At 37.6% G+C, this 23,974-nt stretch overlaps 1 protein-coding gene and 1 long non-coding RNA gene across 2 annotated transcripts; both read right to left on the bottom strand.

Moving 5' to 3' along the window:
• Positions 1 to 3,518: 3,518 nt before the first annotated feature.
• LOC123907656 lies at positions 3,519 to 6,044 on the bottom strand. Its single transcript, XR_006809299.1, has 2 exons — positions 5,958 to 6,044; positions 3,519 to 3,856 (listed from the first exon to the last, which is right to left on the bottom strand). It is a non-coding gene; the product is annotated as an uncharacterized LOC123907656 (long non-coding RNA).
• Positions 6,045 to 13,922: 7,878 nt separating this feature from the next.
• LOC123907655 (putative disease resistance protein RGA4) lies at positions 13,923 to 17,831 on the bottom strand. The gene has a single exon (XM_045958005.1). The coding sequence runs from the start codon at positions 17,470 to 17,472 to the stop codon at positions 14,185 to 14,187; it is 3,288 nt and encodes a 1,095-aa protein (XP_045813961.1). The 5' UTR covers positions 17,473 to 17,831; the 3' UTR covers positions 13,923 to 14,184.
• Positions 17,832 to 23,974: the final 6,143 nt, after the last annotated feature.

Here is a 23,974-nt window from a genome sequence, read left to right as displayed (position 1 = left end):
TCCGTTGAGGACAGGGCCAGTTTTGAAGATTTGAAGAGTTTTGTTGAAGGTTTCACCCCTGCTGTGTGGGTGAACAGGGGAGGTGAAATTATTGTAGATGAGGATGGGAACTCGAAGACCTCCAAGAGGTCTATCAATATCCGGGAACTCCTTGAATGTAGGAATGCCGAGGAAGTGAGGATCTGCTTAGGTATAACGTGCTCGTATTTCACTTGCTTTTCTTAAAATATTTTATCTGTCTTTGCTTTATTTTTGACTTTGTCTTATTTTTTCTTGCAGGTAAGATGGAGTCCATTGCTGATCGTATGTTGAAGGCCGCAGTCAATGAAAGAGCGTCGGGCAAGGGAAAGAAGAAAAAGGTAGCAACCAAGAGTCCCCCGCGAGTCCGTCTTGGGACTCCTGCTGCGCAAGGGTGCTCGTCACGGGGAGGTGGTTCTGGTACTCCTTCTTCTGTTCAGCAGCCTCCTCAGAAGAGGGCGAGGGAAAGTGATCGTCCTGAGACAGGCATGGGAGATATGACCGGCTTTCTTGTTCCCCGGTGTTATACTGTGCCCAGATTTTTTGACATGTACCCTCCTATGATTGCTGATGCTGAGAAGGTTGCCATTCTCGAGCAAGAAGCTGATGCGAGGAGGACACAACATGCTCGGGATATGGCCGGGGTCATACGGATGATGGAGAGTGCTCTGGTGCTCGGTGATGAGCGGGACAGACTGGAGGGGGAGAGAGATGCATTTCAGGCTAAGATTGGGAAGCTTAAGTCCCGCATCGTCCATCTGGAAAATGATCAAGCGGATTATGAGGAGAAGAAAAAGATCTTTGGGGATCAGACAGTCGAGCTTCGCATGAGGACCGAGGAGTTAGATGCTGCCCGGGCAGAAGTGGAGCGACTGACTGCAGCTATGGCATCGTGCGAGGATGAGCACCCAGTTGCAGCAGGTTTGACTACCCGAGCAGAGCTTGTTCAAGCTATTGCTCAGCTATCTGCTGATTGCGTCGATGGTGCTGTCTATGCTTTTGGCAATGCTAAGCAGCAGATGATGCTTCTTAATCCCGAGCTGAATTTAGTCATGGAGGGCATGCATGTTAATGGAAGGATCGAAGGTGGTCGCATCGTTATTCCTGAGGGGTTGGAAACCGAGGAGGCTTCAGATGAGGAGGAGGGAAACGAGGAGGGTGATCGTGACGAGTAGGAGTTTTAATGCTCTATGTATCTTATTTTTCTTTGGTAATCTTTTGGGGCCTATGTGCCATGGTTTGTAATATTTGAACAAGTGGGCTTTTGTCCCAATTTACCTTCTATGACGATTTCGAGTGTGTTCCCGTTTATTATTGTGCTCGCATTTTATTCATGCTCGTAAATATTCTGCTCGTAGCTATCTTTATTTCACCCCTGCTCGTGTGAATGTTTAAATTTTTGCTAAGTTTGCCTATTTGAATGTATGTTTAAACTTTTGCATGTATGAATGCTTTGCTCGTTTTTATTTTACCGGGGAGCTTGTCCTCGTTTTTAACTAAGCGAAAATATTGGTTATTTTGGACTTATTATCCCTGCTCGGAATTATCCCGTTTCGCTAATTTGTTTGTCGAGCGCGTTTTGTTGAGGTTGGTTTCCTCGGTTTAAACTTAAACAGTTTGTGGAACTGTATAAGCACTTAGAGTTGTTTCTAAGTTAATGCGAATACAAGCACGTTGATGTGCCTTTCTCCGCGACCTGAACCTCCCATCGCGAGCTGGGTGTTAGGTCATGGCACAGAGACGATGGAGCTCGTTTCGAGAGATTTCCTCGTCGAGCACGAGTTCCTCTCCCCTTATGGTAGATTGGTTCCCTTGCTCTGATTTTTAGATGAGCACGTGTGCCTAGGTGCCCTCCGTTGTCTAGGTGTTCGACTCGTTGTGTTTTGAGTTCGAACAGCCTTTTGCGTTTTGGTGTGGCAAAAACTTAGATGTAATATTGTTTCAATTTCTGGGCATTCCATGGTCGGAGGATCTCTTTCCCTTGAAGGTCCTCGAGGTAGTATGCCCCGTTTTCTGTTTTGTTGCGGACTCGGTATGGTCCTTCCCAATTGGCTGCAAGTTTTCCATCTTGGGAATCTTTAGCATTTCGTCTCAAGACGAGGCTGCCGACTTCAAATTCTCTCTTGATGACTTTGGTATCATGTCGAGCAGCTATTTTTTGTTTAAGAGTGGCTTCTCGTAGGGATGCCTTTGTTCGTATTTCTTCGACGAGGTCGAGCTCTTCTCGGAGTGCCTCGTTGTTCAATTCTTCCTCAAGGGGTTGCTCAGTTCGTCGGGAGGGTTCCCCGACTTCTACGGGGATAACTGCCTCTGTTCCGTATACCATCCGGAATGGGGTTTCCCCGGTTGTGGAGTGTGGGGTTGTTCGATAAGCCCAAAGCACGCTTTCGAGCTCCTCGACCCATTTCTTTTTGTTCTGGTCGAGCCTTCGCCGTAAGCCACGTAGGATTACTCTGTTCGCGGCTTCGGCCTGCCCGTTAGTTTGGGGGTGCTCGACTGATGTGAAATGTTGCTTGGTGCCCAGGGCAGCAAGGAATTCTTGGAAGCCTTTGTCTGTAAACTGTGTTCCATTGTCTGTGACCACAGCTTGTGGTATTCCAAATCTGGATAGCACATCTCGTTTGAAGAAACGAAGAATTCTAAATGATGTTATGTCAGAGAGAGGTTCCGCTTCCACCCATTTGGTGAAGTAGTCGACTGCGACTATTGAAAATCTATTTTGATGAAGTTCTCTTGTGAAGGGACCAAGTATGTCCATGCCCCACCAGGCAAACGGCCATGGTGAGGATAAAGATTTGAGCTCGCGAGGGGGAGCTAAGTGCATGTCCCTGTGTCGTTGGCATTTGTTACACTTCTTTACGTGGTCCTTAGCATCTTGTTGCATTGTAGGCCAGTAATATCCTGCTCGTAATGCTTTTCTGGCCAGTGATCTGCCTCCCAAGTGTTGTGAATTGATTCCTTCGTGAATCTCACGCAGGATGTAGTCGACTGTGTCCTCGTCAACACATTTTAGAAGGGGAATGGAAAATCCTCTCATGTACAACTTTCCATCGAGAATTACATATGCACATGCTCTTCGCCTTATCACCGCTGCCTCTTTCTGCTCGGGAGGGAGAGTTCCGTGCTCGAGGAAGTTGTATACTGGTGTCATCCAACAGTCTTTGTCGCTGATAACATTGATGTCGAGGACCCTGGTCGGTTTTTCTATGCTTGGACGAGGGAGTATTTCTTGGATCACAGATTTGTTTCCGCCCTTCCTTTTTGTGCTTGCCAGTTTGGACAGTATGTCTGCCCGTTTGTTGTGCTCGCGAGGTACATGTAATATCTCCACAGAATCAAACTTAGTAATTTTTTCTTTCACTAGAGTTAAGTATTCTGAGAGGTTATTGTTACACCCCGATTTTCAAACCAAACAAAGGGCATATTTTTTTTTTATTTTTTTTTAAAAGACATCACGCTAAATAAATATTTTCAGAGTGCGCGTGAAACTCATGACAAGCTCATCATTAAATCATACAACAGTTTTAATATACAATATCAAACGATTGTATTAAGGGCTTCGAAAAGCAAATGTGTACCTGAATAATTTACATACAGCGGATACATTAAGTTCATCAACCAAAAGACACGAGTTATGAACCGAATATATCACAAGGCCAAAAGGCACTAAACATGTCTGAGTATAAATGTATAAGACATACAGTCATCCAAAACTACAAACTAGGCCCTAAGCCTAACCAAAAATGTAGCCTAACAAGTGCTAACATCTACTCTCCGGCATAATCTACGAAGTCCTCGTCATCCACACGACCCACAGTCTCGCTTGGCTCTCCGTCATCTAAGGTGGGGGATAACCCGTTCATTTATCACATACAAAGCAAGGGTCACCATCTGGAAACAGGAAATACAAATACCAAATACCAAATACCAAATAGAAAGCGGCTAAACACTTATCATTTTCCTCAACACACGCATAATAAATAAAATGCGCACATAGCCTAATGCAAACCTCTAATGAATGAGTGTGGCACCCCGTCACAGGATGGCCACGGTAACACCCCGTCACAGGATCGTTACATGCATGAATTATTTCCGGAAAATAACCTCTCATAAAGGAGAGTCGTAGGTCTCTAGCAACACCCCGTCACAGGATCGTTGCCTCTACTATCATCAATACAATCTCAAGAATTAGAGTGGACACCCCATCACAGGATCATCACACTCCGCGACACCCTGTCACAGGATCGTCACGTATTGGGACTCAATAAAGATCCCGAAGGATTAAGATGGACACCCCGTCACAGGATCGTCACACCCCGCGGTCCACTCGCGCAACCACGTACTATGAGTGCATGAGCATACGATACCCCTATCTATGCCATTTCAACACATTACATATATTCCAAACCAAATTATATGTAAGACCAAAAGCAACATGTATTCATTACGAACTCAACTCGAGAATACATTCACAACGTACCAAGCACAAAAGCCCAACCGAGCACAACAAGCAAGCAACCAAGCACAACAAGAAAGCATACCCTAATGCTATCGACGGAATTTAAATACGGAAATAAAAACGGTGCCCTTACCTCGGCAATGCTTCCAACCAAAAACCACAACGTTTCACACTATCTACCGTTTCGCGTTTCCTAAAAATAACGAGCGGACAATGCATAAGTTTCTCCCAAAATATCTTAACGAAACTAAACCTATCAACAAAGGTCTAGAGGTGTCTAAGGCACTTCCTAACACTCTCGGATATTATTTCCGAGTCCTCCCCATAGTGATTAAAAATTCCCGAAGTTAAATACACTATTTTTCACAAAACAAACACATTTTCGTTTTCAAAGCATACCATTGCTCTCTATGGTTTTAAACTTCAAAGGACACTTTCACACACTACCAAAACACTTGAAAACAACCTAAAAATTTTACGAAAATATCTCGACAAAATAATCGAGTTTTTCTTGCGTCGCAAGTTTCAAGTTTTTCTTTCCAAATACAATCCTATAGTCATACTTTGACCCACCTATGATCATTTTATCAAAGCATGATCATTTTTCCCAAAATTGTGGACTTAGAAAAATTTCACAAATTTCCCCCCCCACACACCTTGAGGTTCGGCCATCAAAAACCAAAATGGCACTTGCGCTCAAAATTTTTCGCTTCCGAGGGCATGGTAATAATATCCCATAATACCCCCGAGTCACTAATCCAAGCCCCAAAAAATTTTCCGGGCAAAGCCTCTAATTACGAAAAATTCAATTTTTTGTTCTTTAAGACACATACAACACCAAAACCATTTTTACCCAAAACTTTTTGCATGGTAATTCACCCTAGGCCACAATTGTGCCTCCCCCAAAGCCCTAACCAATTTTGAAACCTCTCCCACACTTTTCCAAAATTTCACATGACCAAAAGTTTTGAAAATGTGAACCACACCCAAAATTTTTCCAATGCCAATACCTAGCAAGCCTCTATTAGTTCACAAGCCTATGGAAATGATCAACCAATTCATTTTGAGGGTCAAAACAAGAATTTCCAAAAATTTGTTCATAAAGTCCTCAAGAACACACACAAAAATATTTTTCCTTGTTTCACAAAATCAAAACCATTTCCTAACATCCATTTCCCTACAATGCTCATAAACAACACCAAAAATAAAAGCACAACACAAGTTTTCAAAGTTATGAGCATTTCAAATAAATTTTCCAAACCCTAACAAAAGTTTTCATGAAAATTTTAATCACCATGGAAACCAACATGTGCCAAGCTTAAACAAGCTTATAAACTACTCCTAAACACTTCCCTAGAACCACAAACACCCAAAACTTATTCTAGAAAAAGATTACTCAAGAACAAAGTCTTGACAATCTCTAAAATATTCTAGGAATCATGACTTTTAGCTAAACAAAAGCATGGAGAAGGTGAGTTACCTTAAGAGGAGTGATTTCCTTGCAAGTTCCTAGTTCCAAAGAGACAAATCCTAGCTTGAATGGATGAGAAATGAAAATTTTGTGATGAGCTAGGGCATGGAAGGGTCTCACGGCCAAGCAAGAGAAAGGAGAGGTCTTTGTGATATTTTCTAAGTACAAAACAATGACCAAAGTCATCCTATGTAAAGGCATCATGATCATTCCTAGCCATAGGATCAAATAGTGCCACTAAAGCAAGATTAAACCCTAACCATTGGATCGATCCAAGTCTATCCTCTTAAGATATTTTCTTTCTCTCATGAGAACTCACGCCTCACAGACGAGTCGCATTACGCTTACGGACCAAACTCGCGAAACTAGAAAATTTAGAAACTAAACGTTCGCCTTAAACGATTTCCAAAAATTATCGCGAAACATTTTTCCCCGACTGTAATTTTCTTCCACACTCTCGAAAATTATTCTCAGGACATATCCTAACTCGCTCAGATATATAAAACTTCCTCCCAATAATTTTACTGAATTCAGAAACCGTAAAGTTTTACGTCAGCGGGTAAAATTTCTACTCGTTTTTCCAAAAGCGAGAATAATCCAAAACTCGTCATTCTAAATTTGCATAAACCTTCTCATACATAAAAGAGGATTACAGCCCAAAAGTCTGTGCCTTTTCAGCGCACGAGTACAAAACAGACTTAAACTCAGCAAAATGCCGTCATTACAACGATACATACAAAACGACTTAAACAAAAACCCTAAAACTTTTATCCAATATTTATTTTTCTTACACAAAATAAATTGGGAAATTACGGGTCTTACAGTTATCGTTTTTGGTTTGATATTCTCCTAGTACTTGAGAAGCAACTAGTTGTGAATCTGTATAGATTTTAATCTCCTTGGCATGGATGTCCTCGGCTAAACGTAGGCCAGCGAGGAAAGCTTCATATTCTGCCTGGTTGTTTGAGGTTGGGAAAGACAATGCTAGTGATACCTCGATCAGTATACCATCCTCATTTTCGAGTATGATACCTACACCTGCTCCTGTTGCGCTTGACGCTCCGTCCACAAAGATCGTCCACTTATCTGCCCCGTCAGTTGAGGGGGAAGGGCTCGTCACTCTGCTACGAAGTCGGCTAGGACTTGAGCTTTTAATGCTTTTCTGCTTTCGTAACGAATGTCAAACTCTGAAAGTTCGAGGGACCATTTCAGCATCCTGCCCGCCATATCTGGTCGACCAAGTAGTGATTTGATGGGCTGGTCTGTTCGGACCACAATAGTATGAGCCAAGAAGTAATGCCTCAATCTCCTTGCAGCGTAGATTAAGGAGAGAGCTATTTTTTCAATTTGCTGGTATCTAAGTTCTGGGCCTTGTAAGGCTTTGCTCGTGAAGTACACTGGCTTTTGTCCTTTGTTCGTTTCGCGGACGAGAGCTGCACTTACGGCTTCTGACGCGACAGAGAGGTATAAGTATAGTACCTCCTTGTCATTTGGTCGTGAGAGGACAGGTGGCTCGGATAGAGCTTTCTTCAGATGTTGAAGAGCCTGCTCGCACTCGTTAGACCATTCAAAAATAGCCTCTTTCTTTAATAACTTGAAAAGTGGGAGCGCGTGTTGTGCGGATTTGGCTACGAAGCGAGATAAGGACGTTAGCATTCCGTTGAGAGTTTGTATTGATTTTTTGTCACTAGGAGTTGGGAACTCAGCGAAGGCACGACATTTGTCGGGATTTGCCTCAATTCCTCGCTCGGTCAGGTAAAATCCAAGGAATTTTCCTGCTCGGACTCCGAAGGTGCACTTCTCTGGATTGAATCTCATATTATATTTTCTGGCCTGCTCGAAGACCTTTCGTAGGTGCTCGACATGATCGTTTTCCTCTGGGGATTTGACGATCATGTCGTCCATGTAAACTTCGAGCATGTCGCCGATTTGTCCTCGGAATACTTTGTTAATCATTCGCTGGTATGTTGCTCCAGCATTCTTCAGACCGAAGGGCATTATGTTGTAGTAATAGTTGCCCGACTCAGTCATGAAGGCTGTTTTTTCGCTGTCCGCAACTGCCATTGGAATTTGATTGTATCCTGAATATGCATCCATAAAAGATAATAATTTAAAGCCAGAAGAATTATCAACTAATTTATCAATGCAGGGTAAAGGATAAGAATCTTTAGGGCAAGCCCTATTGAGGTCGGTATAGTCACAACACATTCTCCATTTTCCATTAGATTTTTTAACGAGTACAACATTGGACAACCAGGTAGTATATCTGGCTTCAGAAATAAAATTTGCCTCTAGGAGGTCTTTTACAGCTTTCTCTGCAGCCTCCGCTTTCTCGGGAGACTGCCTATGCCTACGTTGTACTACAGCCCTAGCAGAAGGATCGATGGTCAGCTGGTGACAGGCCACATTGGGGTCGAGCCCGGGCATCTCAGAGGCGTGCCAGGCGAACAGGTCAGCGTTCTCTCTTAGGCAGGCCTTTAGCTGCTTCCTAGCCAGGTCGGGGAGCCCTGTCCCAATCTTCACACCCCTGCTCGGATCTTCGCCGAATGGGACCAGCTCGAACTCGCCATCGGGAATTGGACGATGGTGCTCTTTGCTAGCTTCGTCCTCTTCTTTGTTTTCCTTGCGTAGTTTCTTCTCCTCCTTGTTTTCTTTCTTGGAGAAGCGGCCGTCCAGGTCGATTGAGCTGATGTGTGGTGCGGGTGACGATGTTGGAGTTTTGGTTTTCTTGGCTTCGGGAGCTTCTCCAATGTACTTGTTTCCCTTGGAGGATGCATTGAAGCATCTCCTTGCAGCTTCGATGTCCCCATGCAAAGTGGCAACCTGCCCCTTGTGGGTGTAGTACTTCATCTTCAGGTGAGCAGTGGAGGGCACAGCTACCAAGTCTGCTATGGCAGTCCTGCCCAGGATGCATTGGTATAGGGAAAGGCAGTCGACGACCAGGAATTTGACCTTAATTGTCTTAGCTGTTTACTGGGAACCGAAGGTGACCAAGAGGTCGACATACCCCCACGGTTTGGTAGTTGCTCCGTTGAACCCTGTCAGATCAGATCCCAAGTAAGGAGTCAAGTAAGTTTCGTCCAATTGTAAAGTTTTGAAGAGCTGGGCATACATAATGTCGCAGGAGCTTCCCTGGTCGACCAATACTCGTCGAACATCCATATTTGCCATATCGACCCTGATGAGCAGGGGAATCTGGGAGTTTGCAGCTCCTCCAGGCATCTCTTCCATGTAGAATGATAGGGGCTTTGATTGTCCTTTTGCTTTGTCCAGGGTTGCACTCATGTTGGAAGAGGCATCAATGAGTTCTTCAAATTTTCTTTTAATTGAGCCAACGGTGTGCTTGTCAAATCCTCCAGCGGATATGACAATGGCTTCAGCAAAAGTTTCCCATTCATGCAGAGTGGGAGCAATGTAATCGTCTTCTAGATAATCAGGGATGGAAAAATCCTCTAGACGGGAAATGGAGAGGGCGACTGGCTTGTGCCCGGTTTTTTCAGGTGGAGCTTCTTCAACTGTGCTGGTTCCAGCAGCTTCTGGTCGGGGATTGTTGCTCTTTTTGACGTATTGCTTCAATTGTCCGTTTCTGACCAATATTTCGATGGCATCCTTCTGCTGAATGCAGTCCTCAGTCAAGTGGCCATAACCCTTGTGGTACTTGCAATATCTGTTCTTGTCTTGACCAGGTTTGAGAGGTGTTTGTCTTGGGAACTTGATTCCCGCTTTTGTGAATTCGGCTGAGTTACATTCCTTGAATATTTCATCCCTGGTTCTGCTAAGGGGAGTATAGTTGCTGAATGTAGTTGGAGGTCCTCGGGGCTCTCTTGGCCTTTCGTTTCTTCTTCTTCCTCCTCCTCCTCCTCCTCGGTTTGACTGCTCTTGATGAGATTGAGGAGCAGAATGGGTATTGCCTGCTCGCCCATATATAACGAGCTGCATCTGCTGCCTGCTGCTCCTCATATTGTATGTAAGCTTGAGATTTGAGGAGGAGGTCATCTAAAGTACGTGGTTTTTCAATTCCAACAGCTTTTGCGAAGTCACTGTTCGGGCGAAGACCGCGTTGGAGCAGGTACTTCTTCATATCGTCAGTTGTGTCCACCTGAACGGCTTCATTGTTGAATCTCTCAATAAAGTTGCGAAGGGATTCATTATCACCTTGGAAAATGGCGTCCAACACTGCCTCGGTTTTTGGTTGTTTCCGAGAGGCAGTGAAGTGCCTGCAAAATTGGTCGGCTAGATCTCTCCACGAAGATACAGATTGAGGAGCTAGACTGTGGTACCATGCCATAGCTCCTTTTCTTAGGGAAGTTGGGAAGAGCCTGCACCTGATTGCTCCGCTGACTCTAAGGCGACCAGGTCGCCGTCCTCGGAAGCCCAGGAAAGGTCCTGCCCGTCTCTGGAGTCAGTCTCGGGGAGGGCCTGGAGGTCAGTAATGCGAACGGGGGACAAAACAGTGTTCCGGGGAGATGTTTGGACGGCAGTATTCACGTCCTCAATGTCATTGTTGTTGAATTGTGATGAACTGGCCATGAGTGATTGATTGGTTTTGTTCTTTAGTTTCGTGCTCGAAATAAAGAAGGGGAGAACTCAGTTTTCCGCAGACGGCGCCACTGATCTTAACTGTTGATCAGAACAGGTAGATGGCCAGTTAGCAGTCCGTTGAGCAGGTGGTTGACGGTGAGTCGAGCAGCTGATCCACGGAGGGGGGGGTTGTACCTGCAGGTGCTCCGATGCCAGAGTCAGACAAGGAAAGAGAGCAAGAGAGATACTAGAGAGAGAAAGTAAATGAGAGAATGAATAATGTTACCTAGCTCTCCTGTATAGGAGAGCTTATATAGCCCCCAGCTCTGGGCCAAAGGTCCTCTTATTGGGTTGGACTTGCCAAGGCCTAATAAGATGGACTGCCAAGATATCACCCTTAGATAGTGGGTAGAACAGTAATTTGCTCATATCTTGGAGAGGTTCCACCATGTTCTGCTGACATGGATATAATGGGGCAAGCCATGTGGACTTTAGAGGGTATGAAGTGGACTAGTCCTAGTCTAGTTCAGAACAACAGATGACATATTAATATTATGTAACGTTCTGATACTGATAACAAAAATCATAATGAATATTACATTAACGACGACTTGAATATACTTTTTTTTGGGGGTACACAATTGACTCCATTAATTAATGAAGTCTTTGTTATATATTGATGATTAATGAAGTCTATTTTATATATTGAAGATAAAGACATGAGAACAGACTAGTTGGCCGGGGGCACATGTTACTTTAGGTGACAATTAGCCCATTGATTAATATATAATTAATTAACTAATATAATAACCTACTCTGATTACTTACCCTTTTGTTTACTCTTAACCCATTCAAAACAACATGGATCATATGTAGTGTGTGAATTGTATCTTAGTGTCCCTAGTAAGTATTATAGTCAAGGAAACTGGGTGTTGTCCATTATATTATTTGATTTCCTGTATGAATAATTGATCAGGAAAATAATGAAAAGAAGGAATTACTTGTCTGCATGCTTCTTTACAAGATAAACTCTGAACTACTCTCCAAAAAATAATTTTATGGGTTAAATATGTTTTCGTTAAATCGATGACTTGTTTATATATCCTAGTCATTTTTTATGCTTAGCAAACAACCGGGTGTACCACTTGGCCTATTATTATATTTTATAGATTTAAATATCATTTTATTCTATCAACAAATTTTTTTATTTTTACAATATTACCTTGAATCTATGATCAAATGACTCATATATAAATTCCTCACCACAACACAAATTCAGGGGATTTTTTCGTTCACAAATTCTAGTTCAATCAACAAAGATATTAAAATTATTAGGTCGGATATCATCATCGAGGTTTATGTGTGAGTATTATTTTAGTCTTTTTTTTTGTTTTTTTTTTTTGTGTTTATTATAGTCTATCTAATTATAGTGTGTGTTGGTTTTGAAATTGGATTCTCTCCTTCAATATTCCTCTCTATATCTGAATAATTTTATTATTTTTTATTGAAGAGACAGATAGTATTAGGAGAAAGATATAGTGAAATATTCACTCCGTCCTAAAATATAAGAACTAGTTGATCACTGCACGTACATCGATGCATAACTTTGATTACAAATATATTTAATTGTCCATTAGTAAAAATTATAGAAATTTGATATTTTGAAAATACTCGTCGAAACAAATCAAACAAGATCTTATATGATAATATTTACATTTATATACTTTTAGAAAAATACGGTCAAAACAAGACATATGAATAGTGCATTTAATCAAATGAGGTCTTATAAAATGGGACGAAGAAAGTATTAAAGGAGAAGTTCCAAATCCGATGGTTTTGGTCAATAAAAGTTTTTTTTTTCTATTAATATCTTAATGCGGATTAAAAAAAAATATTGTTTTTTCTCGGTAACATCAGCTCATTTGGCCACATGACATAGGGAATACAAGTGTTTTCTTTTTTTTTTCTTTTTTATAATTGAATTTTTGGTTCCTGTGAGCTTAATTCAGTTGGTAAGGACATAATATTTTAATGTAAAAGCCGAAATTTGAATCTTGAACAATTTATTTATTCATTTTTAAGGTGAAATTTTTACTCATTAGACAAAAAAGTGAATTTTTTTCTTATAATTTGAAATGAAGAGAGAGTGCCATTTTTGTAAGAAACATAGATGTCGAAGTAATAAATGTTGCATGATTGCACTGTGAAGAAAAAATTTAAGTTAATAGACTTGTTAGTCTTAAATTTATACTCATCAATCAATTTTATCCTCAAAATTTTTTGAAATAGCTAAATAGTTGCTAAATTTACCTAACTTACATTAAATAAATTTTTACGTCAAATTTAATTGTTAAACTTAAAATCGATGATGTATCCTTACAAGTTACATCTTGCCTTCCAATTTTATAAAGTGTATGTTTGTTAAGTTCAATAAGTTATTCAATTAACTTATAAGTTTATTTAATAAAAATACTAGGTAACAAATTTCTCTAATTAATTTATAGCATTTTTTAACATACTATTTTAAGTAGCGTACGAGCTAATAATTTTTGTTTATTACATTTATTTCATTTTTACTCTTATTAGTTAGTATTATTTTTCATTTTAACGTCATTTTGCATTTACAATAGCTAAATTTGTTAAACAATTTAATTTTAATTTACTAACTTTTCAGTTATAAGCTATCAGTTATCAACTATAAACTAGTTTTTCGGCTATCAGCTAGCTTTGTAGCTATAAGCTAATTTATAGCTTAATTTTTGCCAAAGCAAAAGATTAAATTGATTGAATTTCTCTTTTTCCTAAAAATTCCATCAAACTTATCCCAAAAAGAGAAAAAACATCAAGCTTAAAAAAAACTTTGAAACCCAAAAAGACCTCCTGATGACATTAAAATGAGCCAATGTGGAAGGAATAGAGATTAAAATTATGAACGAACATCAACTCTGCTTATCTTCGTAGATACGGAACTCAAAATGCATATGCTTAGCAATCTCAATTTACAATATTAAAACCCCAGAATTTACAAAACAAGCACAATCAAATCAATAACTACAACGAATCCAACTATTAATCTTTGTGGATTGCAATAACATGCCCAATGATTTAAAATTTTAAAAAACTGAACATGAATATCTATCTGATATAAACTTTTAATCCAGCCATGAATTTTATAAATTTTGTATTCGTTAAAAGTGTTAATAAACAATATAAGATCACACAAATGTTACACCTGTATAATATAACTTCTCTCGAAAATTTCTCTGTTTGCTTGGCGTCTTTTTCTTAACAGAGACTCCCTTTGAAGGATAATATAGTTCGTTGTGGAGTCTTGAATCCAACTTCTATTTTATGTTCAGGTGGCTTTAAAAAGGATGAAAATTATAATGATTTGATTGTTGATTGTGATTTATTTGGTCAAGTGTGAAGAATAAAAACCAAAAGAACTCGATCTTTGCCTCATTAAAAACCTTGCCAAGAAATCCCAAAGAATAAAACCTAACAAGGGAAAAAAAAGAGTGCAGAGCAACCGAAAACAACAAAAAAGTGAGGATTCTTGACAAATCTAAATTATCTAAATTCAGTAAAACCAACCTAATCTATTCCGCTTCAACAAAATCTGAATTACAATTCAATTAAGACATACGGTTTCTAGCTAATTAATTCACTTAACCGACAAACGTGTAAGACATTTTCTCTTGAATCTTGATCATCTTCACAAGTCCCTTGAGTCATGAGGAGTTTGCTTCTTTAGTATTTCTGGGATATGAGCAATTTGTGGCCAATCATCACCAGTTTCTGGTTGAGACCTAGGCAATAAAAAGGGGCAGTCCCTAATAATCAAAGTTTGTAAAGACTTCAGCTTTTCCATTCCTTTGGGCAGCGATTCCAAACTTCTGCATTCAGAAAGAACCAGTTTGCTAAGTGAGGTGAGGTTTCCTATGTTTTCTGATAGAGAAGTTAAACCAGAGCAATCATAAAGCCTCAAAACTTCTAAAGAGTTCACATTTTCAAGTCCCTCTGGAAGGGACTTAAGTTGTGGAATAGTCCTTAATGTAAGAGAATGAAGGCTTTTCAAACCCTTCCATTCATCTTTGGAGATGTCAAGATCAAGTTGTTGACATCTTTCAATAGTGAGTGTTTTGAGTGAAGACAAAGACTTGAAACCTTGTGGTAGAGACTTTAAAGTAGAACAATCTCGAATGTGAAGTTGCCGAAGCGAAGTGAAGTTCGCAATCCAAGCCTCTGGTGGAGAATGCTCAATACGCTCAATTACCATCAACTTCAACTTGGAGAAGGGAATGATGGACTCAGGATGCTGATGCACTATTGTATGCTTTATGGATTTAGCCTTTGAATCCACCAGAACCAGCTCTTCATCAAGACCAGGATACAGAGGCAAGCAAGCTAATTTAGGACAATATTGTACATTTAGCTTTGAAATGCATCTGAAATATGGTCTATCTTTAACTTGTATTGTATTATTTTCCCACCAACTTTTTAGATTAGGACAATCCGAAATTGTAAGTTCCTTCAAGGATGAAAAGAATGTTGGTGTAGAGGGAGAGGAACCTTCTTCAGGTTGATTACTGTCTTTTGAAATGAATTCAAGAGAGTTCAACCTCCGAAGTTGGAGAACCTTGAGAAGTCGAAGGCCATCCAATGATGGGAGATATTGGCACTTGGGACAGTTGTTCAAGGTAAACTTAACAAGATAATGAAGTGAAGCAAACCAGCTAGACAAGGTCTTACCATTGTACCCCACAACGAATAACACTTTCAGATGCTCATTTGGCTCAAGATAATCAAGCAAATTCTTATCTTTGTCTCTGTTGACAGTGCTTTCCTTTTCCTTTTTCTTTTCCTTCTCCTTTTCCATTTCATTTTCCTCCTGTTCCCATCTTAGAGTCAACAATTCAAGGTGTTGTTTATTTTTCAAAAAAACATCTTTAGCGGTGTCCTTGGATGGAGATAACTTGACTTGTTCTAGATGAGAAATTTCCAAGTGGCCTCTCAGATTGTTAAGATCAGTGAGTTCTCTTAGTCCTCCCATGACCTGTTTCTTGCTAGCTACAAAGAGTGACAATGTTTGTAAAGAAGTGATCTTATTTATCCCAGTTGGCATGTAAGTAAGATCAAGACATCCCTCAATGTCAAGATGGTTGAGGCAACTCAAATCCTCTATGTCTTTTGGCAATTCCTTGAGGACATGACACTGAGACAATTTCAATGTTTCCAAGTGGGTAAGGTTTGTGATGCAACTAGGAAGCTTCTCTATGTTGTTATTGGATAGATCTAGAAACCTCAAGTACTTCACCTCTTCAATAGAGCCTGGAACTGTCTTGATTCCCAAGTCATGCATATCCAGCACACGCAGGGATATAAAGGTGTTGAAGATCTTATCACAGGTTGATGTTGTCATCCTTACCTCGTGTGGAAGCCGCGGGTTGTTACTGTTGTATGGCAAAAGAATGGTTCTTAGTTTTTTTGCTTGATCAAACATCGAATCTGGGATCCCACACAACAGATCTATAGGGTAATCAAACAAAGCTCGCAGCATTCCGCTGCGAACTCTCTCCCCCATTGAATCCACGATGACGTTTTCGTCATAGTTGGTGGCAACTAGTTTTGCGAGTTTATGCATTAACGGGTTCATTCTATATTTGTTTTCTTCTTCCCCTTGATGAAAAACCAAAGGAACAAAGTAGTTGAAACAAGATCGACCAAATTGTTGTTCTGGAATTTTGTCGGAGTGAATAGTGAGAAATCCTTCAGCTGACCAGAGTTGAATTAATCTGTCGGCATCAATCAAATAATCTTCTGCAAACAATGAACAATAAGCAAAACACAACTTCTGATGCGTGGGAAGATTGCCATAATAGAAAAACTCGAGCTCCGGTAGAAACTTCCTCTCCACGTCTTCTTCCGTTAGTGTTGCAGCTGCTACTTCCTGCATTGTGGACTCACCACCACGGTTCTTTATCAAGGTTGCTATCATCAAAATCAATAGAGGGACTCCACTACAATCTTTCAAAATCTTCGGTTCAGGTTCAACGGTGTTTGGCTCATTAACACACTGAAACAAGGACCGAGATTCCTCTTGGTTAAGCCCCTGCAAATTCAGAACATGTCCTCCAGCAGCAGCAGCAATGCTGTTGGCAACATGGTTGCTCCTTGTAGTAACCAGCATCGTGATATCAGTACAACCAATCACTTCCTTTAATTTCTTCTGCATCTTCTCAAGATGACCATGCTCAATCTCAACACGCAGATCATCTATAACAAGTAATAGACGTTTACTGTCGGTGGTGGTGACGCGTTTTACTATAGATTTAACATCAAAGGTTTCGTTGAGAATCTGCAGATGATTGATCCAGGTTGGCTGGAAACCAAAATGAGCTTTGACACGATCATCCTTACAAACGAGATTTGCAAGTTTTGTTTTCCCAATTCCTGGAACACCAAAAATAGCAACAATTACTACCGCAGGAACAGCATCAGAGTTGTTCGGCTTCAGCAGCTGATCGATAAACTCTTTCTTCTCATTTTCTCTTCCAAACACTGCAGACTTGATACTTTTGTCAAACACCTCGTATGCAGACTTCCTTATATCATCATCAGCAGCAGCAGCAGTATTAGCTGTTGGTGTTTCTTCTCCCTTTGCTGCCTCTTTATCATTAAGCAGGAGGAGTTTGAGTTCCCCTGTGGCTTTCTTCACTTGGACCGTGGCTTTGAAACGATCGTTTAAATTTAAGCCACCGGTACCTTCCTTTTGACGGAGATCTTCCATCAAATCGTTAAAATCGATCACTACATCTTTAACCTTTTGAAGCCACTCTTTGGAATAATAGTTACTCTGTTTTTGGACTTTTTCATTGATTTCTATGAGAATGGTTTCAATCTGGTTGATGTCAATTCCTGTTAAACGATTGGCTAGTGGTTTTAGAGATTTCTTCCATTGTAGGATGTTGGAGATTGAATGGTAAAGCATGGTTACGTCCATTTTGATCTTTTTTTTGTGTGTGAAAATTTAATAATAATGTTCAAAAATGGATGATGGATTAGTGCTCTGGTAATTAGATGGTGAAAGAAGAAGAAGATATTATTAGTATTAAAATCACTAAACTTTTTTCAACTCTCTTGATTTAATCAAAACAATATAAAAATAGTACTTGATCATGATTTATCATTGTTAATTGATGATTATTAATTGATAATCTGACAAGAAAGCGTAATAGGTGGTTTCTTTCTTCAACTAGTAATTTTAAAATGTTGCTAATTTTTGGGTTCATCGACGCATGTGGTGTTTGCCGCCTAACGTGTGTGACTGACTGTTACAGTTTTTATTTTTACTCATTTAAATAAAACGACTTAAACGGCATAGAAACAACTCCTCTTAAAGTCTCCCTCCGTTCTAAAATACAAATAAAAATTAGTCAACAAAGTAAATCATGATTTCAAAAACAATATAATTATTGGTTGTGATTGAATCATTGCTTGTAATTTGCTTGATGCCCTCAGACACATGATGATATACAATTTGATTATAGTAAATTGTACATCACCAAGTGTACAATAGTCAAATACAACAATTACACGTAAGTTTTGTATTAAATATATTAAATATTTTTGAATCATTTTATTTATATTTTCATACGGAGTGAGTACATGCTAACTAGTGCTCCAGAAATCCAAAAGAAGTATATTTTGTTTTTTTTTTTTGTTTTTTTTTTTTACAACAAAATATGTTACACAAGATGAAACTTAGTGGGTAGGGATGTATATGGATATCCATGGAGGCGGATAGTATGATATCCGTATCCATTTCACTGGATAAATATGATATCCGTGTCGGCTCCATATCTGTGCGAGTATCCGTTAAACGGGTAATCCACAAATTTTTAGATATTCGTGGATATTTTCATATATCCATGGATGAAATGACAAATTAGGATTTTTTTATCATAAATGAAATTTTTTACTTCAAAAGATGAAAAAATAACATGAAAAGTTTTCTCTATTGAATATGAAGAGAAAAATAAAAATATGAGAAGACAATTTTTTTTAATAAGATAAAAATACTAGAGTTATATTTAAATAAAGACATTTAAATAATTTTATTAATTTATTAGCGGGTATGGATATCTGCGGACACGGCTAGTATTAAACTCGCATCCATATCTATTAGATACGGATAATTGAAATATCCATTTATTTTATCCGTGGATATCCATTAAACTATTTGTTCCGTGCCCGTGACAGATTTTATCCGTAAATATCTGCAGTTACAGATATTTTTGTCATCCCTATTAGTGGGCAACAAATTGCGCCGCTGGCAAATCGCATTCATTGACCTAAGAGACACAATATCACTATGCATAACCTTTTGAACTCTTTTAAAAAAATCCGCCGGTGCTGGGAAGTCAAAACAAACATTACATAACAGGTTATTAACTAATGATAGCATCTTGGCACTTGAAAGAACCTTATTGTGATTATTGTGGTCAAATGGAGGAATCCTTACTTCATGTATTGAGGGATTGTCCCCTTGCATCTATAGTGTGGCAACACCTAGTAGAAGTAAACCATTGGAGCACGTTTTTTCTTTATACTAGAGAGCAATGGTTTTGAATTGAATTTGAGAACTCATATTGGGAGGAATAAAGAGATTAAATGGGATGCAACATGGGCCACAACTTGTCATTACTGTGGCAATGGAGGAATCAAAGAGTGCATGATACTAGCTTTCAGGATCCTTATAAGCCTTGGGAGATTATTATGAATTTATTGACATATTATATGAGTAGTATGGATTCTCATCGAAGCTTGTAAAACAACAAGAGTACTCAGTAGAGTGAATAAAGATGTGCGATGATATTCTCCGGAGTATGGTTGGATTTGTCTTAATACGGACTCAGAAATTATAGTAAGCATCATTAATAAGACAAATCCAACCATGCTCCGGAGAATATCATCGCACATCTTTATTCACTCTACTCTTGTTGTTTTACAAGCTTCGATGAGAATCCATACTACTCATATAATATGTCAATAAAGATGGTCATTGGATTCATACTACTCCGGATAATATAAGTGCCGGTTGTGGAAGGTTATTTCGTGGTGAAGATGGTCATTGGATTCACGGTTTTTCTAAATCTTTAGGATCAACAATTGCGTATGTAGCTGAACTTTGAGGATTGTTGGAAAGTTTATCTATGGCGAGAAGCATGGGGTTTGACAAGTTGAAAGTGCAAATGGACTCATAAATTATAGTAAGCATCATTAATAAGCATGGTCATGGAAATGTCTCTGGTTGGAGTATCATTAAGAAAATTTATAGTCTCTCGAGCTTAGATTGGAGTGTTAAAATTTATCATATCTACCTAGAGGCAAACAGAGGTGCAGATATGCTCGCCAATATGAGGTGTGTTCATAATCATGGAACCTAACCAACTGCATACTAACTTGATGCAAGTGCCGGACCATGATGATAAGGGTGTTTTCTTCCCCCGACTAGTAGCGTTGTAGTTTTTTTTTTGGGCTTTAGCCCCTTTGTCTCCCAAAAAAAATTATTTAATTTTTTTTTTACAAAACATTATTTACATTTTTAAGAAGTAGAATAACATAAGTTTCAATATTTATTTACAATATTTAGTTTTTTAAATGGTACTAGGTAGTGGATTTTGAAAAGAAAAAAAAACTCGTAGGTACTAGTTAGATTTATATAGCATAAATTCATACTTTTCTATAGTATTCCATCTGATCATTTTTATAAGAAACTCATTGAAAAGTCACATAGATCAATAATGCTATTTTTTTATCATTAATAATTCTAAAATTTTATATTTTATTCCAAAACTAACTCTTGACTAGTATGAGAAATATGTGCTCTCTAATTAATGCACTAACATTGGAATTAATTATTTGATTTTATTTAATAAAGGAATAAATGAAATTGTATAAAAAGGACAAAAAATATATTCAAAGTGTTCCTTATAAAACGACCAGAGAGCGTAATAGTGATGTCGATTTATTTTAAGTAATTAAGAGGATCTCTACTCGAAGTCAGAAGCGATACTAGGGGGTGGCAGAGGTGTTCTGGATCGGCTAAAAGTCCAATACACATCAAGGCCCATGTTAATGGGATAAGCATGTGCGTGGCACAAATGACCACGGTATCAATACACAAGCACAAATAAGGACTATAGGCTTCCAATATCCAAAGATGCTCCCAAAACAAAGAACAATTCAGGTGTTATATGTGGCAGATCCTCAACACATTGGGGACCCCACTGTAATGTAAACCTTAATATTTAACCCTCTTATTTTATGATTCTTTGGATTTTGACCCCTGTAATATTTAACTCATATTTTATATTATATGTAACCAATGTGGACTCTGGTGACAAATACACGCTTAACATGGTGTTACCAGTAGAGTTTGCAAGTGGCAAAACCACATACGTTTTAATTTTCAGTTCACTTAACAGGTGAAATTACTGCTTCTATTTGGTGAAATCATCAAAACTTATGTTGAGATTAAGTACTTAATGTGATTTACGATGTAACTTCCGACTACTTGTATGGTAAATATGCCTTAAACTTCTTGAATGAGATTAAATAATAAATACGTATTTATCATATGCGTTTATATGAGTCAAATATTATTGGGGCCAAAATTCAAAGAATTATAAATTAGGAGGATTAAAATTCCTGATTTTAAAATATAGGATAAAATTCCTATTCAATCAAAATAGAAGGATAAAACTGCATTTAAGCCAAAATTAAATTAACCTTCAGACAAGGGATTTGAATAGAAATATGATAGTTTTATCATATCTTCATGCCTCTCTATCAAGTGTAGTAAATTTGTTTTTAATGTATTAAGGCTTGGTTTGAAGAAAATAAAGTGGAAGAAAAGAAAATTCCAGAAATCAATGGATGATAGTCCAAATTCATCCATCTGTTTCCGTAATTATCTTTCTTTCCACAAAACCAAACACACCCTTAATGTTGTTTTTTCATGTTCTATTGTAAATTAGTGATATTAATGAGATATATATTTGAAACAATAATTGCATCTATAATTTATAGAGGGTATTGTATTTAAGGATAATTATTTATTTTTATAAAAACGTTCCTATAATTATGGACGGATGGAGTAAATTTTAAAGGTTGAATATGTTTTTATAGTCCCTCTAAATATTTCAATTTTCACCTTTAATCTCTATAAAAATATGGGTCATGCTAACTAGTGACTCGAAGCATTAGTTAAGGACACCACAAAAAGTAAGTTTTACATTAAATAAAGTACAGTATTCTTTATACTTTTCATCAAGCGTAGATTGCATAGGTTTCAAAAGTCTTTTATCTTATTTAGTTACTTAACTAGTGCCCTAAAGACCTTAGTTAACATTTTTCTAAATAAAAATTATTGAATAAAAGTCCCACAAAACTTTTTTGTCTTTAAAATTACTCCCCACTGTTAATTTCATTAATATAAACTAACGCAGCAGTCCACAAAATCCTAGCTCAACTGACAGAAATGTCGAAATTGCTAGTGTCGGACTTCGGGACCGGAGTTCGAACCTCAGTCACTTCACTTGTGAGTTTTCAATAGCTTTATCATTTCGTCTATCAACAAAAAAAAAAAGAAATTGACGCGGCAGTACTAAATGTATTTCATTTTTACTTCTTCACATGTATAATTATTTATTCCGTAAAAAAAATGTATAATTATTTATGACATGTAATTTTTATTTTTAAGAATCATGCTGAAAATTAAAAGTCTGAATAAAAAAATTTGCTAGGATATAATGAAATACTCCTTCCGTTTTACATTATATACGCAAGAAAAAAATTTACACTTATTAACAAAAATAAAACATAATAATATCATAATATGGTTTGGTAATTCCTCACTACTCGGTTGTGGGTATCAAACTCATGAGAAAATATTTTTTTTGTCAAGTAGTCTAGTAGTTAGACTCTCACACATATAAATATGGATAAATGTGAAATTTAGGATTCGAATTCCGACAACTCCAATAATATTTCTGGTAGTTACTACTTACTATTTGAGGTACACATATGAGACCGATAATAACATTTATTATTATTATTATTGGAGTATGATATTGTGGTATAAAAAATGACCAGTAAGTCATCGGTCTACCAGAGTAGTGTTTTTAAAATGTCACCGATAGTAACAATTTGGCAATTTTTATGGTAGTATATTCCAATAAAAGATGACCGGTATTTGTATACAAAAAAAAAAATAAAATATGACCGGTATTTAAGTCATCGATCTATCTTAAAAAAGTAGTAGTAATCTTGAAAAAGATATTCACATTAGTTCCGACTTCCGATCATTTTTATTTTTATTTTTATAATGTCATCGATAGTAACAATTTGACAATTATTTTGTGGTAGTAACATGGTACTCTGTATAAAAAATGACCAGGACTATTTAAGATTTAAAGTCAATCTATAATAAGGAAAAAAAAAAAAAGAAGTATTGATAAAAATATGATGATATGATGACGGAGTTATTTGGAATAAAGTTGCTTCTTGAAGGTATTTTCCTTTAGAAAGAAAGATATAACAGGTTAGTTGTCCATAAAGCATTATATGTTGAAGCATTGGTGGAAAAAATGAAAATTGCTTCTTGGTGGTGGCTAAAGACTGGTAAGCATGACTTCGATTATATTTCAACTTGTAGCGGTCTAACCCTTTAGCTTGTTTAGGGGTTAGAAATTGACTTTGTTAAGCCTTGAGGCTTTTTGTTCTCGTTATTTTTCATGTAAGCTGTTTTGTTAAGCACAACTTGTGCTTAACCACACTTTTTAATATATATATATATATATATATATATATATATATATATATATTTAGCTTTTTCAAAAAAATAAATAAATTTACATCTTTTTATGAAACTTATTTTAAGAAAAACCCAAAAAATAATGCTTCAACAAATTATTATATTTTAATAAATGTGAATGTTTTTTCTTATATTTTGGGACAACAATGGAAGCACATACTTACCCCCGTCCCTATATATAAACACATATTAAGAAAAGAAGTATTGATAAAAAAATTCTCCCTCTAATTTTCAATAAAAGAAAAAATTTATTCTTTAAATTTATTGAATAATTGATGTATTTAATTCATTTTATAGACTAGATATAATAATTATTGAATGAATCTAAAATATAAATTTTTCTTATATTAAAGAATAGAGAGTATTTTGTTAATATGATAATACATATTAAGAAATTGAAAATTATAGTCCATAAAATTGTGTATTGAACTTTTAAATATTCAAGATTTTACTATAATAAAAAATAATTTTTTAATTTTTTAAAAGCTCAACCCATAACTTTATGTACTACCTAAAAGTCCGGTGCTTAAGCTTATATCGACTCGTGACATAACTTTTAGGTCGGACCATTCATAATCTCACAAGTTATACATTACTCTAACCACTACTTTAAACTTATATTAAC

The sequence above is a fragment of the Trifolium pratense genome, linkage group LG2 (assembly GCF_020283565.1).
Source record: "Trifolium pratense cultivar HEN17-A07 linkage group LG2, ARS_RC_1.1, whole genome shotgun sequence".
Classification (NCBI taxonomy): domain Eukaryota; kingdom Viridiplantae; phylum Streptophyta; class Magnoliopsida; order Fabales; family Fabaceae; genus Trifolium; species Trifolium pratense.
Note: the sequence above shows the minus strand (reverse complement) of the source record. Positions and strands in the feature narration are given on the sequence as shown.

Coding starts and splice junctions, on each gene's coding strand:
- LOC123907655 (XM_045958005.1), bottom strand. CDS start 17,472: ATGGACGTAACCATGCTTTACCATTCAATCTCCAACATCCTACAATGG.